The 12,571-nt window shown below is 34.5% G+C and overlaps 1 protein-coding gene across 6 annotated transcripts in view; it reads right to left on the minus strand.

Annotated features, from left to right (window-relative positions):
* Positions 1-12,571, minus strand: part of KCNH7 (potassium voltage-gated channel subfamily H member 7) — a 482,617-nt gene that overhangs the window by 15,988 nt on the left and 454,058 nt on the right. For 5 of the 6 annotated variants that reach the window (XM_054549400.2, XM_063712835.1, XM_002812526.5 and 2 more), the window contains 2 exons: positions 12,394-12,490; positions 2,716-2,967 (listed from right to left, as the gene is read on the minus strand). In XM_054549400.2, the coding sequence (XP_054405375.2) occupies positions 2,716-2,967; positions 12,394-12,490 (349 nt within the window). The remainder of the gene's footprint in view (positions 1-2,715; positions 2,968-12,393; positions 12,491-12,571) is intronic. The other variant, XM_054549401.2, reaches the window with a different exon arrangement.

Here is a 12,571-nt window from a genome sequence, read left to right on the forward strand (position 1 = left end):
GCTTGTCTCTGTCTAGTCTGCTGCTAGCCAGTTAATGTAGAAATCTTTCTTTCGAGAAGGCAAGAACTGATAAGACTGAAGTTACATGTTATGCTCACACATTTTGTGCCAAGAAAGCTTACAGAATTTCTGCCTATGTTTAACAGCTCTCTTCTTTCCAAATTATATATAATAAATTGGTTTTTAAATGACAATGGTGAATCACACGCAATAAATTATGGAGGATTATATTTTTTCTTCAGGGCTCAAGAAAAAATAATTACCTTATCAGAAATGAATGAAATGTATACTCTTGGAGGCTTCCTTGATTATAGTTTACTTTTTAATTAAAATCTGAAGATACGTAATTAGCTTGTTTAAACAGCAGTATAAAAAATGAGGAGTTCAAAGGGGAAATCCTGGTTAGTGGTCGTAATCAAATGAACATCCTTGTAGACACTTTCTAAATATAGCTCGGAAAGAATCTGCACTTGGTTGCCTTGGAAAATGTTGCTATAGTTGCAAGACACATTTCTGGAAATGTGTGAACAGAAAGTAAACTTTCACTTTGCTCTGAGTAGACAATTTTCCTAGAGTCAACTTTTGACCTCAATCTTAGTAGGAACAGAGTCCATTTAATTTGTTCTCTTTTCATTTTAGTTTTGCCTAAATGTGCTCCTCTGTTGGATTCAGCATTACAAATTTAGGAATATGAGTAAGTGAAATTTCCTATTGATGGTGAAACTAAAATTTGCGGGAATTTAGTAGTTTGAACTGCAGCAGCAACAAGTCACACATTGCATATTAATGCAATATGTCATTTAAAAAATCATTAAGGAATGAAATTTGCGGTGAACGAAGTTTTCGAATTCCCCATTGGTTAAAGATATTAAATAGCGAGGCTAACCATGTGTTACACTGATTGAAGCTATATGATATCAATTCAATTGACATTCATATTTAGCTATACATTTTCAAGATAATTATTATTTGAATAGGGATTGCCCTGTAAATTTTTAAAAATTAGAATATATAGATACTAAATTTGTTAGAATATAATTGTTTGTGTTTATGGAAAAGCTAATTAAAAATAATTGGAAGACGTAGCAAAGAAAAGTATATGAAGAAGGGCATGAGAATTCATTGTCAGTGAGAGTCAATATAAAGTCAGAAAATCCCCAAATTATATATTTAATAATTTGCCACTTGAGACTCTAAAACTCAAGGGGAAAACAACAAGCATTTTTATTAGGTTCACATTATGTTGACCTTTGGAGATAGTAGAGATGGTTCAGCAAGCTCTTCAGAACTTGTGACTTCCATGATACAACCTGTTTCTATTTTTAGCACTTCCCAGAATCCATTTTCATAAATAACTAAAATGGGACATTTGGTAATCACATTTAATATTCCATTCTTCCATTGTGATAAATGAGGTACTATTTTCACTCACTTCATCAAGATTTTAGATTGTCCAGAGAACACTTGCATATATTCTTAGCTTACTTCAATGTGGGGTCATGAAAAAAGTGGGTGCTACAAGACAGGGAAAGCAGCTCTGGAAAAATATCAAGCCTAAGTATCCTAGATTTAATAAAACCTTTGTAGCTGCATATGGTACTTGGGAATAATGATGATAAGTAATATTTACTTACTCTGTACTAATGTACTAATTTTGCTATCCTACCAGGCCTAGAACATCCTATTTTTCCTTTTTTGTTAATATTCTTTTGATGCTTTATTATGCCTTCCTAATCTTTATATTTTTATACATCCATGGATATATTAAATTATTAAAACTTGAAAAATAAAACCTGTGAGAAAATACTAACAGTTGAGGATTTTATTTCAGAAAAAGTAATTTACATGTTATCTTAATAACCATAACCTCATTGGTTAGATAATATTATTCCTCTTTTAAAGATGCATAAACTGAGTCTTGGTGGGTTTGGTCAAATCATTTACCCAAAGACATAAAGGGAGCAAGTGGCAGAGCTGCACTTGGAACCCAAGCAGTCGTTACTGGTACCACTCACTAGCTAGACCTACAGATCTAGCCTCTGGTATGCTAAAATAGTTGTTCTTCCATGTAATAGTTCTTTAAATTTTCCTGAATTTCTCATTTTTTCACGGAAATCTGCATCTACTAATCAAGCATTATTACCCAACTCGTGCACATTTTCTACAACAAAATCTGTACATTTGGGTATTCCTTTTGGAAATAAAAATAAAAATAAAGTAAAGGCCATACTTTATTTCAGGGCATTTCTCCACTCTTTCTCATATTCTCTGTAAAATTAAATTTTGGTTGGCATGTATTATAGTGTGATTGCATTGGCCCTTCATACTATAATATTATAGGGTTGGGGGTGAGAAATGGGTACAGAAGATACATATAAAGAACCAATTGATTAGCTATCTTAAAATATTCATGGGTCCTCTCTCCCCATTGAAATTACTGCAACAGACTTTCCCACAGTTTTCTACCTGACATTATATTAAGTCTGGTTGGTCACAAAAACCTCTCACTCTATAAGTGTTTGGGAATAATTACCACTTGTTTTAGAATAGTGCAAACACTTCATAGATGATCTGAAATCTGAACCCTTCTAGAACATTTCATGAAGTTGAAAATGATTAGATTAACATGTGTCAGTACAGTTCTTAATTTGTAAAAAGTCACCATTTTGTGATTAGCACTGAAGAGAGACCACCTGATGTCTAACTCTGGATTACCTTTGCAAGAGTGACTTCTTTTATCTATGTGCATTCTTCCTGAGGTGGGCACTGTTTCTTCAAAATCGAGCCCAGATGCTTTCCCTATTCCTGGAGAAGAATCTACTATTCCTGAGAAGAGCGGCTTTTGTTCATCATCAATGGAGGAGATGAAAGATGAGGATCTGCTTTTTTTCTCTTCAAAGTGTCTCTTGGAACTCTGATAATGTCTTATGGTATCTGCAGAGTCTTCAGGATCATTTGTACTGTTTTCTTTGCCAAAATATATCAAAGAAAAGTTATTTTATAGCAGACAATTAAATGTGAGACGGTATGCATATTACACTACCTAGCTATATATATAAACTAGCTTTTTCCTATTGAAAATGTAGCTACTTGAGAACTTAATTTTTTAAATTCAAGGGTTATTAGATTATCTTAGTGAAATAAATTATTCATTTCAAAATTAAAAGAATATTTACAATGGTAATAATGTTTATGTCTCGAGGAAAACTGTATGATAACTTACAAACTTTTTTATATGTTCAAGTTATTTGTATTCTGAGAATCTGGTACACTCTTTCTTTAGAGAAATGAAAAAACAAGGGAAAATGTGTCCCAATTTGAAAATATCACCACTATGCAACTTGTTATTTGTTTATTTTTAACCTACATGCCCTATTATCTGTTTTAGCTGCTCATGCATTGCAAAGGTCAAAATTGGAAGCCTCCTTGTAGTAAAAGGCTGGCAGATTGAATATCAACCTTAGTCTGATGCATGTAATGGCCTTGCCATTCTAGGCAGTTTGGTTGTGTAGCATAATGCAAAGAATATAAAGCTTAAATACAGTAATTAAGGTAGGTTTTACCTAATTACATTAAAGCTGGTAGTGCATATTGGCTGTTTTATACTGAAATGTCAGGATAATTTCAGTCCTGAAGGTTGTGTTAGAACATATTTCAGCAGGAAAAACTCAAAGAGACAAATCCCAGAACTTGTTTCTATTAGTGTCCTGGGGAAACAGTATAATTCTCCATCTGGTTTCTGCTAATAACTAACCAACAAAACGCCAGAAGGTATATCATTTTCTGGAGAAATGGTGAAGACGGTGTCTCCATCCACTCTACGCCTCAGTGTGCTTACTTGGTTATTTATAGAAGGCCAAATGAACCGATGGAAGGCCACGCCAGAGAAACTTCCAACTGTTTTTAAAAATTCCCATATGGCATAGAAATCCAACAAGATTTTTTCCCTTTATTTTTTTAAATCATAATTTAAAATATGAAAAGCCAGAAAGCAGCCCAAGGTAAAAGCAGATAGAGTTTAAAAATCAGTGTTATGCGAAATTGTTATTGAGGAGTTCATGTTTTGTCAATTAAAGTTAAATCTAGCAAATGCAGATTGCTTATTTTCTTTAAGATTTCACGCTTGCTCAGTGATTTCATCATTGCTGAGAAAGCCATGGACCTTTCCGATCTCCAACATTACAGACATCATTGATTACTTACTGTTACTTGTACATCCCTACTCAATCACTAATCTAGTTGGTTGTAAATATTCGGATCAAATCTTCTTACAAAAAGCCTTTTCTCTTCAGTGTCATTGGCACAGACCTCCTTCAACCTCTAAAATTCCATCTTGCCATCTTCTTCCCAACTTTCTTTGTTTTTAACTTCTTCCCTTCTCTAAAGCCCTCTGAAAATTTGATTAACATTCTCTACTTTTTGAACGTATCATTTTACTCCTCAAAACATAATAGTTATAAAGTTTAGGCTAGTAAATGTGAAAAAAATGAAAGTTTAATTTTTCTAAATTATCCTCATACCTGCTTAGTGAATTGCACCAGTTTGCTCTTCCTAAGTAAACCTTCTTGTAGTCTCTCACTTGGGAACCAGAGATATTTGAATCAGCTCAGGCCTCCTATTTTCTCGAAAATGATTTTCATTTCTACACTTTTGTGGAGTGTTTTCCAGCAGCATCAAATGCAAGCTGAATTAACCATTAATTCATGTGCCTCCAATCGAAGTCTGGATAATGCTAACATGGATATTTGTAATGAATGTACATCACAAATTAAGAAACCATTTTGTATCTTTGGCTGGAGAGGTCTTGGGGAATCCTTACACATGGTAGAATGTTCTGTTTTACCTACCATGCTGGGCTTCAGTCTTAGTTTACTAACTTTGGCTTGATTTTGGATGCTTATGAACAAGATTCACCAGTTAACATGTATTGTTAAGTTGAATTATAACTTGCTGATTTCACCTTGGTCATGTGTTTACAAAATGTGGTCAAAGAGGAATTACTATCATTTAGTTGTATAGTAAAATGGAGAAAATTACTTCGTATACGCAGGACAGAATTCTTTAACAAAAATTTCAGATAAAAGCGGAATCAGGTAAAAGAAGAAGAAAAAATTTGATATCCTTGAATTTTCCCCATTGGTAAGGAGAAAAAAAAAACCCCACCTTTATTTCTGTATTCATTGCTACTGGACTATCACCCAAGCCATACGAACAATTTCTTTGATACAAACCCACTGAAACAGCATTTTTCCATTCCATACTAGATAAATTAAAGCTTCATTTTCTGTCACATAAAATGAAAGTTGAAATGACAATCTATTTGTAGATTAAAAATGGAAACTGTTCAGGCTTTGGCTGGAAAATTGGCTGAGGTAATATGTATATGAAATTGGGCAGCTGAAATGCATTATAATTAGCCTCCAGGTACTTCTAAATTTTGATGGACTGTACTATTTTTGCCTTTTTCCAGTTAAACTGAATTATTTGATAGACATTAAATAGTATCAGGTACTATTTTTTTCTTAATTCTATTTATATTCTATGTAGAAATAATATTCTAAGGGCAGTTATCTGATTGCATAATCTTTCCTGTTACCATCATTTTATATAAAGAAAAAGTCTTGCCTGTTTAATTAAACCACAGATTTGCTTCTGATTCAGAAGACAAAAAACCTTTTTTCTTCCTTGTTTCTTTAGGCGGACAGTTCATCTCCTCCCCCTTTTTCACAGAACACAATTCTAAAGCATTTGTGACTTGTCTTATGAGTGTCTCTCTGAGTTTAGAATGAATTCAAGAGCATAGAATAAGTGTCCCAATGGAATGGCTGACCGTTTGTCTTAAGAATGATAATATAAAATCCTTCCTTTCAAAAAACCTGGAATTAACATTTGTGCTCACTCCATCTTTTACGGAGTCTTCCTCTCAGTTTACCATTTTTATTTGTCAAACCCAACAGGGAGACATAAGCTTTGGTCAAAGAGAAGCATTTAAGGTGCTCTCTCCGCATTTGAGTTTTAGATTTCCCACTGCTGACAATTAAGAAATAAGTTGAGCAATTCCCAGCCAGATGCCTTGAAAAACTTATTACATTGGAAAATTGGAGTCTAAAATAAATTTTTTCATTTAAGATCACATACTTTAGGCCTCCTATAGCTCTAAAGGGTATTGAAAGAGGCCTAGATGAATACTTTTTTATACAAATACAAAAATTAACAATTTAAAAAATTAAAATAAAGAAAAGATGGATATTGGTTTAAAGGTAAAAAGTTTCAGATATGCAGAATGAATAAATTCTGGAGCTCTATTCTACAGTATGGTAACAATAATAAATGTATTATATACTTAGAAGTTGCTAAGAGATTAGATCTTAAATGTCCTCCCCACATAAACACGCACACACACACACACACACACACAGAGTTAACTATGTGAGTGATGAGTGTGTTAAATTAGCTTGAATATTGTAATCATTTCATAATGTATACAAATATGAAAAAATCACTTTGTATACCATAAATATGTACAACTTTTACATGTCAATTATACCTCAATAAAACTTGAAAAGATCAAAAGATACTTTTATAGATCACTAAAATGGATAACAAAAAGCTAATCATTGTTTGTTATTGAAGAAGATATTTCAAAGACATGCCAAAGTATAATACCAATATATTTAAATAATCTAATAAAACCAGAATAGAATTATCACTATTCTATAAAAGTAAGTTTATCACTTAATATATTTACCCCTTCAATAATTTTCACAGGAGTTATTTTATTTTGGAGAAACACTTTTGAAACTTATTGGCTTTTGGATGGCAATGGAAAATCACTAAACCAGTATTACACAGTGATAGTGTTTATTGCTATCCTTTGAAATGCAAAACGTAATGAGTTCAATACACTTCCACTCTATTTTCTGGCACATTGGATTTTTCCTGTGGAGCATATATTGAAGAGCTCATTTTAATAAAATTATATGGATAGGGAAATGAGTAAAGTTTTCTTCCCTACCCTAAGGATGTGTGTATCTCTTGAAAAGGGTTCTTGTTTGTCATCATGCATGCAGAACCATCTGCGTCCAATCTTTCACCTTGATTTCCATGTCTTCAGTTGTTACAGGCACATCTTTAACACTGTTTGAATGTTTTACTCTTGTGGCTTTTTTTGTTTTGTTTGTCTTTTTGTTTTGTTTTGTTTTTCATGCTTGGCAGTTTGTTCTTTACAATGGAGCATATTGTGATAATCTATTAGCAAAAGTAAGAGGGTCTTCGGAGCTCTGAGAATTGTTTCTTAGCTTTTGGAAATCAAGAGGGTAAGAATATTTCCAGGTTAGGAAGGAAAAGCTCAGAATTCTTTAACTTCACAGGCCAATGTCCCTTTTGCTAAGAAAAATTATTTTTTTTCTGACACAATCATTTTTTCAAGTCCTATATAATTGAGGCTACTTGCCGACTTTATTCTTGAACATTATTCTTTATGCTTTTTGAAATAGAAGCAGGAAAAGGTATAGAGAAGGGATATTTGGAAGAGTGGGTTCAGATACTTCTGCAGAGTTCTGATGAGGAACGGGAGGCAAAGGAATCAATGCAAATCTGTTGTTTTGGGAGAGGTGACCTCAGGTGACGTCGATGCTTTAGTTAAAAAAATACCAATAGGATTTCTCTTAAAATGTATAACATCAGCAAGAACTGATTTTTCACAATGTTTGAGGCGTTTCCATGCAATAAAACCAATAGAGTAAAAAGTTTCCTCTTCCAGGTCCTCTTTTTTTCTACTCACGACTTGGTACAAAATAGTAAAAATAATTTCTTCAGAATTCTGTAGAAACACTTTTTTCTGCTAAATTAACTAGAAAATATAATGAAAATTGAAGAGGGAAAGTATGCAGACACTAACTACAATTCAGAGGGAATTTCTATTTGTCTCCTTGTTAACCAGTGAAGAATTTTCTCTAAAACGTTAAGACAAACTTTTGAAACTAAAGTAGAAATAAACATGAAAAAGCTCAGGGCACTTAGCACACAGTGGGTACTCAATGACAATGGACTCCAAATGAATGGGTAATTGTTTGTGCCTGGTTACACTGCTGCCCTCATTGGATTATTCTCTGCCAAAAGGTCACCCCCTAATTAGCTATTAATAGCCACTTTGATACTGTATTTTCTGTCAACAGAAAGGGTTGAGCAGAACACTGCAAATATTTGGTCTTATAAGCCCTGTAAGTAAACATACATAAATGTATGCGTGTAGTGTATAATCGCACTATATATATATACACACACACACATATTTATGTATTTTATAATATATAAATTATGTATACACATATGTATATGTATATATCCTGTGCCATTATACATGCTATTTTACAAATATACCCTGTATATTATACAATGCACACAACATAAAATTTTAGAAGAATTATTACTTCTATGACCTAATGGATCTGGCTCACACTGGAGTAGGCACAGTTCAACTTTTAAGACCACGTAAATAGAGACGATTTTTCAGCATTTTTCTCGTTTACTTCTCTCTGCCCAGCCATTTTAACAATGCTCATGGCCACTGAGCAGGTCATTGAAGCCTCATTTTTATTCTTCACTTTCTGTAATAATATTTTACTTCCATCTCAGGAGCTGTAGCACTTCTTCCCACAGTGAACATTGTCATATTGGGGAAGTCCTGGGCACCTCCAGGCCAGAATTTTAGGAAGAAAAGATAACTACTTGAAGATCCCTTTAAAAATACAAGGTGCTGTCAAATTTCTACCTGCACTTACAAGTCTCTCCTGTAGGGAAGTGGGATTTTTTCTTAGAAAAAAAATGTATAGCTCATGAGAACAAGCCACCCTCATCAACAAATTCATTATGTATTCAATATAAGTATATATTTGTTTTTCAGCTTTCCAGAGGCTGTACATATTTCATTGAAAAATTATATCTTATTCAATGTGAGCTCTTTAGAACCTTGTGGGAGGCATAATTGGAAGCGGAGTGGCAGGCGGCAGGTGTGGACTGAAGCCGGCAAAGTTGCATTGTTCCACTCAGTGGGTAGGGAGTGGCAATCCAGGACTCAACTTCTGTCAGCTGCTAGTGCCCAGAAACACGGTCTTCTCTCCGGTTCTTGATGCCACTGCTGATTTACAGGCAACAGCACTCTTGAATGCCTGCCTTCAAGGTTTCCTTTCATATAAGCAATAAACTAACACTACAAAAATGAATGCATTTCAAGGGAAGATTTCAGTTACTGTATCCACAAATTGTTTAGCATCAATGATCCCCTGAAAGTTCTCTGTTCTTTATATTATGTGTATTTTTCTCCTATATATTGATGCTACATCAAGAAGTATATGATGAATGCTTACCTTAAGAGAATTAGATTTGAATGACAGGGACTAAATTGCTTTCAGCAAATTTTATAATTGCCCACAGCACCCTGGATTCCTAAAGACTTTGGAATAGGCTCTTGGGCTCTGGTTAACTGGAATTAATTGTGTTTTCACATTGACCAACTCATGTTTACTTACTGGCACAACCAGGAAACTTCAAAGAGCTGCAGGCAGAAAATCCCTTAGCATCTACACTTTATACGAAATTGATCTCATAGACTAAGCCTGCGATTAAAGGCACAGTATTCAAAATCAACAGAAATGTCTAGTTACATGAGCACAGTACAAATTGTGACATTGCTCTCAGGGCCTTATCAGGCGATAAAAACATTAGATAATTTAGCTTAAGAATGAGGAAACTGAACAAGATTGAAAGGAGATTTAATAAATCTTCAACTATGTGGAGGACATTATTATATTGACAACATTGTTAACCTGTTTTTCATTTCCAGTAAGATAAACATAAGAGATGAACTTCAGGATAAGGGATTTAGATTAACTCTGTGGAAGAACAGCTTAATAGGAGTGGTTCTGATTTTAGAAAAAGTCACCAAGAAAATAATTAAAGATATTGCAGAACAAAATTATCAACTATCTATGAGTAGTCTATTGTTCTACAGTCAGCCAGAGGAATCAATAATTAGTCCAGTTCAAGAAATATTTATCAACCATTCTTTGCTAAAGTTATCTACAGTTTGGCAAAGGCAAAGGAAAAAAATATACCAGTAGCCATCATATTTTGACAATATTATAAGAAGTAAGTGCTTTGAGAATTCATAAGAGAAAGAGAAGCTTCACATTTGAGATCAAGAAACAATTCACATTAAATATATCATTTGAGATTGACTTTGATAAAAAATGTAATTTTAGTGGATGAAACTGGTGTGGTATGAATTCGTGTGTGTGTGCGCATGTGTGTGTATGTGTGTGTTTTTGAGGACAAGGAAGCAAATTAATTAAGGGAATATTATAAGCAAAACCACAGAAACAACGTACATGGAGGAGTGGGCAGCTTGTTTCAATTGAAATGTGGAGCAAGCTAAAACTAGTAGATGATCTCTTCTAGAAAGAGTATTCATTGAAGAGAAAAGAGAGTGAAAAAAAGAACTTGGCATAAGAAGGCAAAAAAAAGGGAAAAGAATAAAAAGGAAGATGCTCAAATTCTATTTCAGTTATTCTTTCCACAGATACTTGTTGAGCATCTGCTGTGCAGCAAGCACTAAAACTACAGGGGGCCAAATATTTTCCACTTTCACGGAACTTATGATCTAGAGGCAGACAACATTGATTAAATAATGATGCAAATAAACCCAGAAGTACAACTGGAGTAAATGTTGCTGAAGAGATGAACTGATGGGGGAAGATGGAGTGATGGGAGTAGTTAAGGGAAGGATATTATGAAATAAGACTGAAGAGGTAAGTTAAGACCCACCCTAATAAGGATTTAGGGCACAGGATGTCCTTAGAGGGCTTTGAACATGTAGGTGACATAAACATAGCTGCATTTAGAAAAAAAAATCAACAGAAGTCCAGTGTGGAATAGATGAGAGAGGGGCAAGTTGCATGTGCGAAGGCAAGTTGGAAGGCTGTTTCAACATTCCAGGTAGCAGATTATGGTAGCTTGGCCCAGAGCTGTGGCTAAGTAGATGGAGAGAAGATAACCAAAAGGAGACCTAATTTGAAGACTAAATGGAGATTTATTGGAGGTAACAATAATAGGACTTGTTGCCAGAGTTGCTGGAGAGGTTGTGAGAAGGTTGGCTCCAAGATACCTGGCTTGTACAATTGATTGAATAGAGTCACCATCTGCAGGGGCATGGGAATTGAAGAGGAGACAGGTTTCCAGGGTACACCGTGAGTTCAATTTAGGAAATGTTGAGTTCGAGCTGCCTTTGAGATTTCAGGTAGATGATTTTATAGGCAGTTGGATATGTGTGACTGAAGCTCAGGTGGTCTGGGATTAACATGTAATCATGAACATCTCCTATGTGAGGATATACTTAAATGATGGGCATAAATGGGATCACCCAGAGAAAGAGTATGATATAGAACAAGAAGAAAAAGGAGCCTAGGACTATGCCTCAAAACTCTAACAAATTAACACTGGTATAGAAGATAATAATCTTGAAATTATCTTCAGGGAGTTCATGAAGGTAGGAGGAAAATAGGAAGATTGAAGTATTACAGATGCAAAGAAAAGAGTATTCAAGAAAAAGAGGGGACCTTGTTCATAGTGAAAGATGCAGCTATGGAGCCAAATAAGGTAAAGACTAGAATGTTTGTTGGATCAGCATGAGGCAAGAGTCAAAGCTTCTTCAGGAAAACTTTTTCCCATCTGCCAAGAACAATTAAATGTACACTCACCTGGGCTCCCATTGAGAAATACCTATTCCTGTTACAGAGCCTACTATTTGAGGGTGTGTCTATCTCCCTCTCTAGGGAAGATGAGGGATGTTCTGCACAGCTTATTTCTCAGAATATTGAGTAGCTGCTTGAAAATGTGAAATGTTAAATGAATATTTGTTGACTATATGAGCAAAGCATAAAGAATAGTCAGAGAGGCAGAAAAACCCGGAGAAAACAAGAAGTGACAAGTGCCACAGAGTCTGAGGATGAGAAGCACTAACAAATGTGGCCTTCATCCATGTCATGCATGCTTGTGGGGCATGTAAGAGGATTGAGCTCTTGGCCTGAAATGACAGCCCTCCTTCCAGAAAACTGTGCTCAGAACGAATTTACCTGAACGTCTTTTAAAAATCGATCCACTCTATTTCTTAATCTGTGATGTCCTTGTGAATATTAGATGGGTTTGCTGAATGATATCATTGAGAGCTATCAGTCAGAAACTGGAAACCAGATCATTAGCTACTGAATAAAGCAAAGGATCTGCCCTCCTAAAGCCTGAGTAAAATATACTCTTGAAATCAGAAGTAAAATGAACATTTAAGAAGGCTAATTACCACAAGCTCTACATTGAAACTTTAGGAATGGAATGAATTACCTTTCTCTCCTTCACTTTCAAATGACAATTTCCTTCTTCGTAGTTTACAGTTGTCTCCTTCTGAATCATTCATGGATTGTGATCGTAGGAGATCAGCCTTTGTTAATGGAACATGAAGATTAAATGAAAGATTACTCAATTAGAACACAATGTACTATTCAGTAAACTATTTACTATT

Source organism: Pongo abelii, chromosome 11 (genome assembly GCF_028885655.2).
Source record: "Pongo abelii isolate AG06213 chromosome 11, NHGRI_mPonAbe1-v2.0_pri, whole genome shotgun sequence".
Lineage (NCBI taxonomy): Eukaryota > Metazoa > Chordata > Mammalia > Primates > Hominidae > Pongo > Pongo abelii.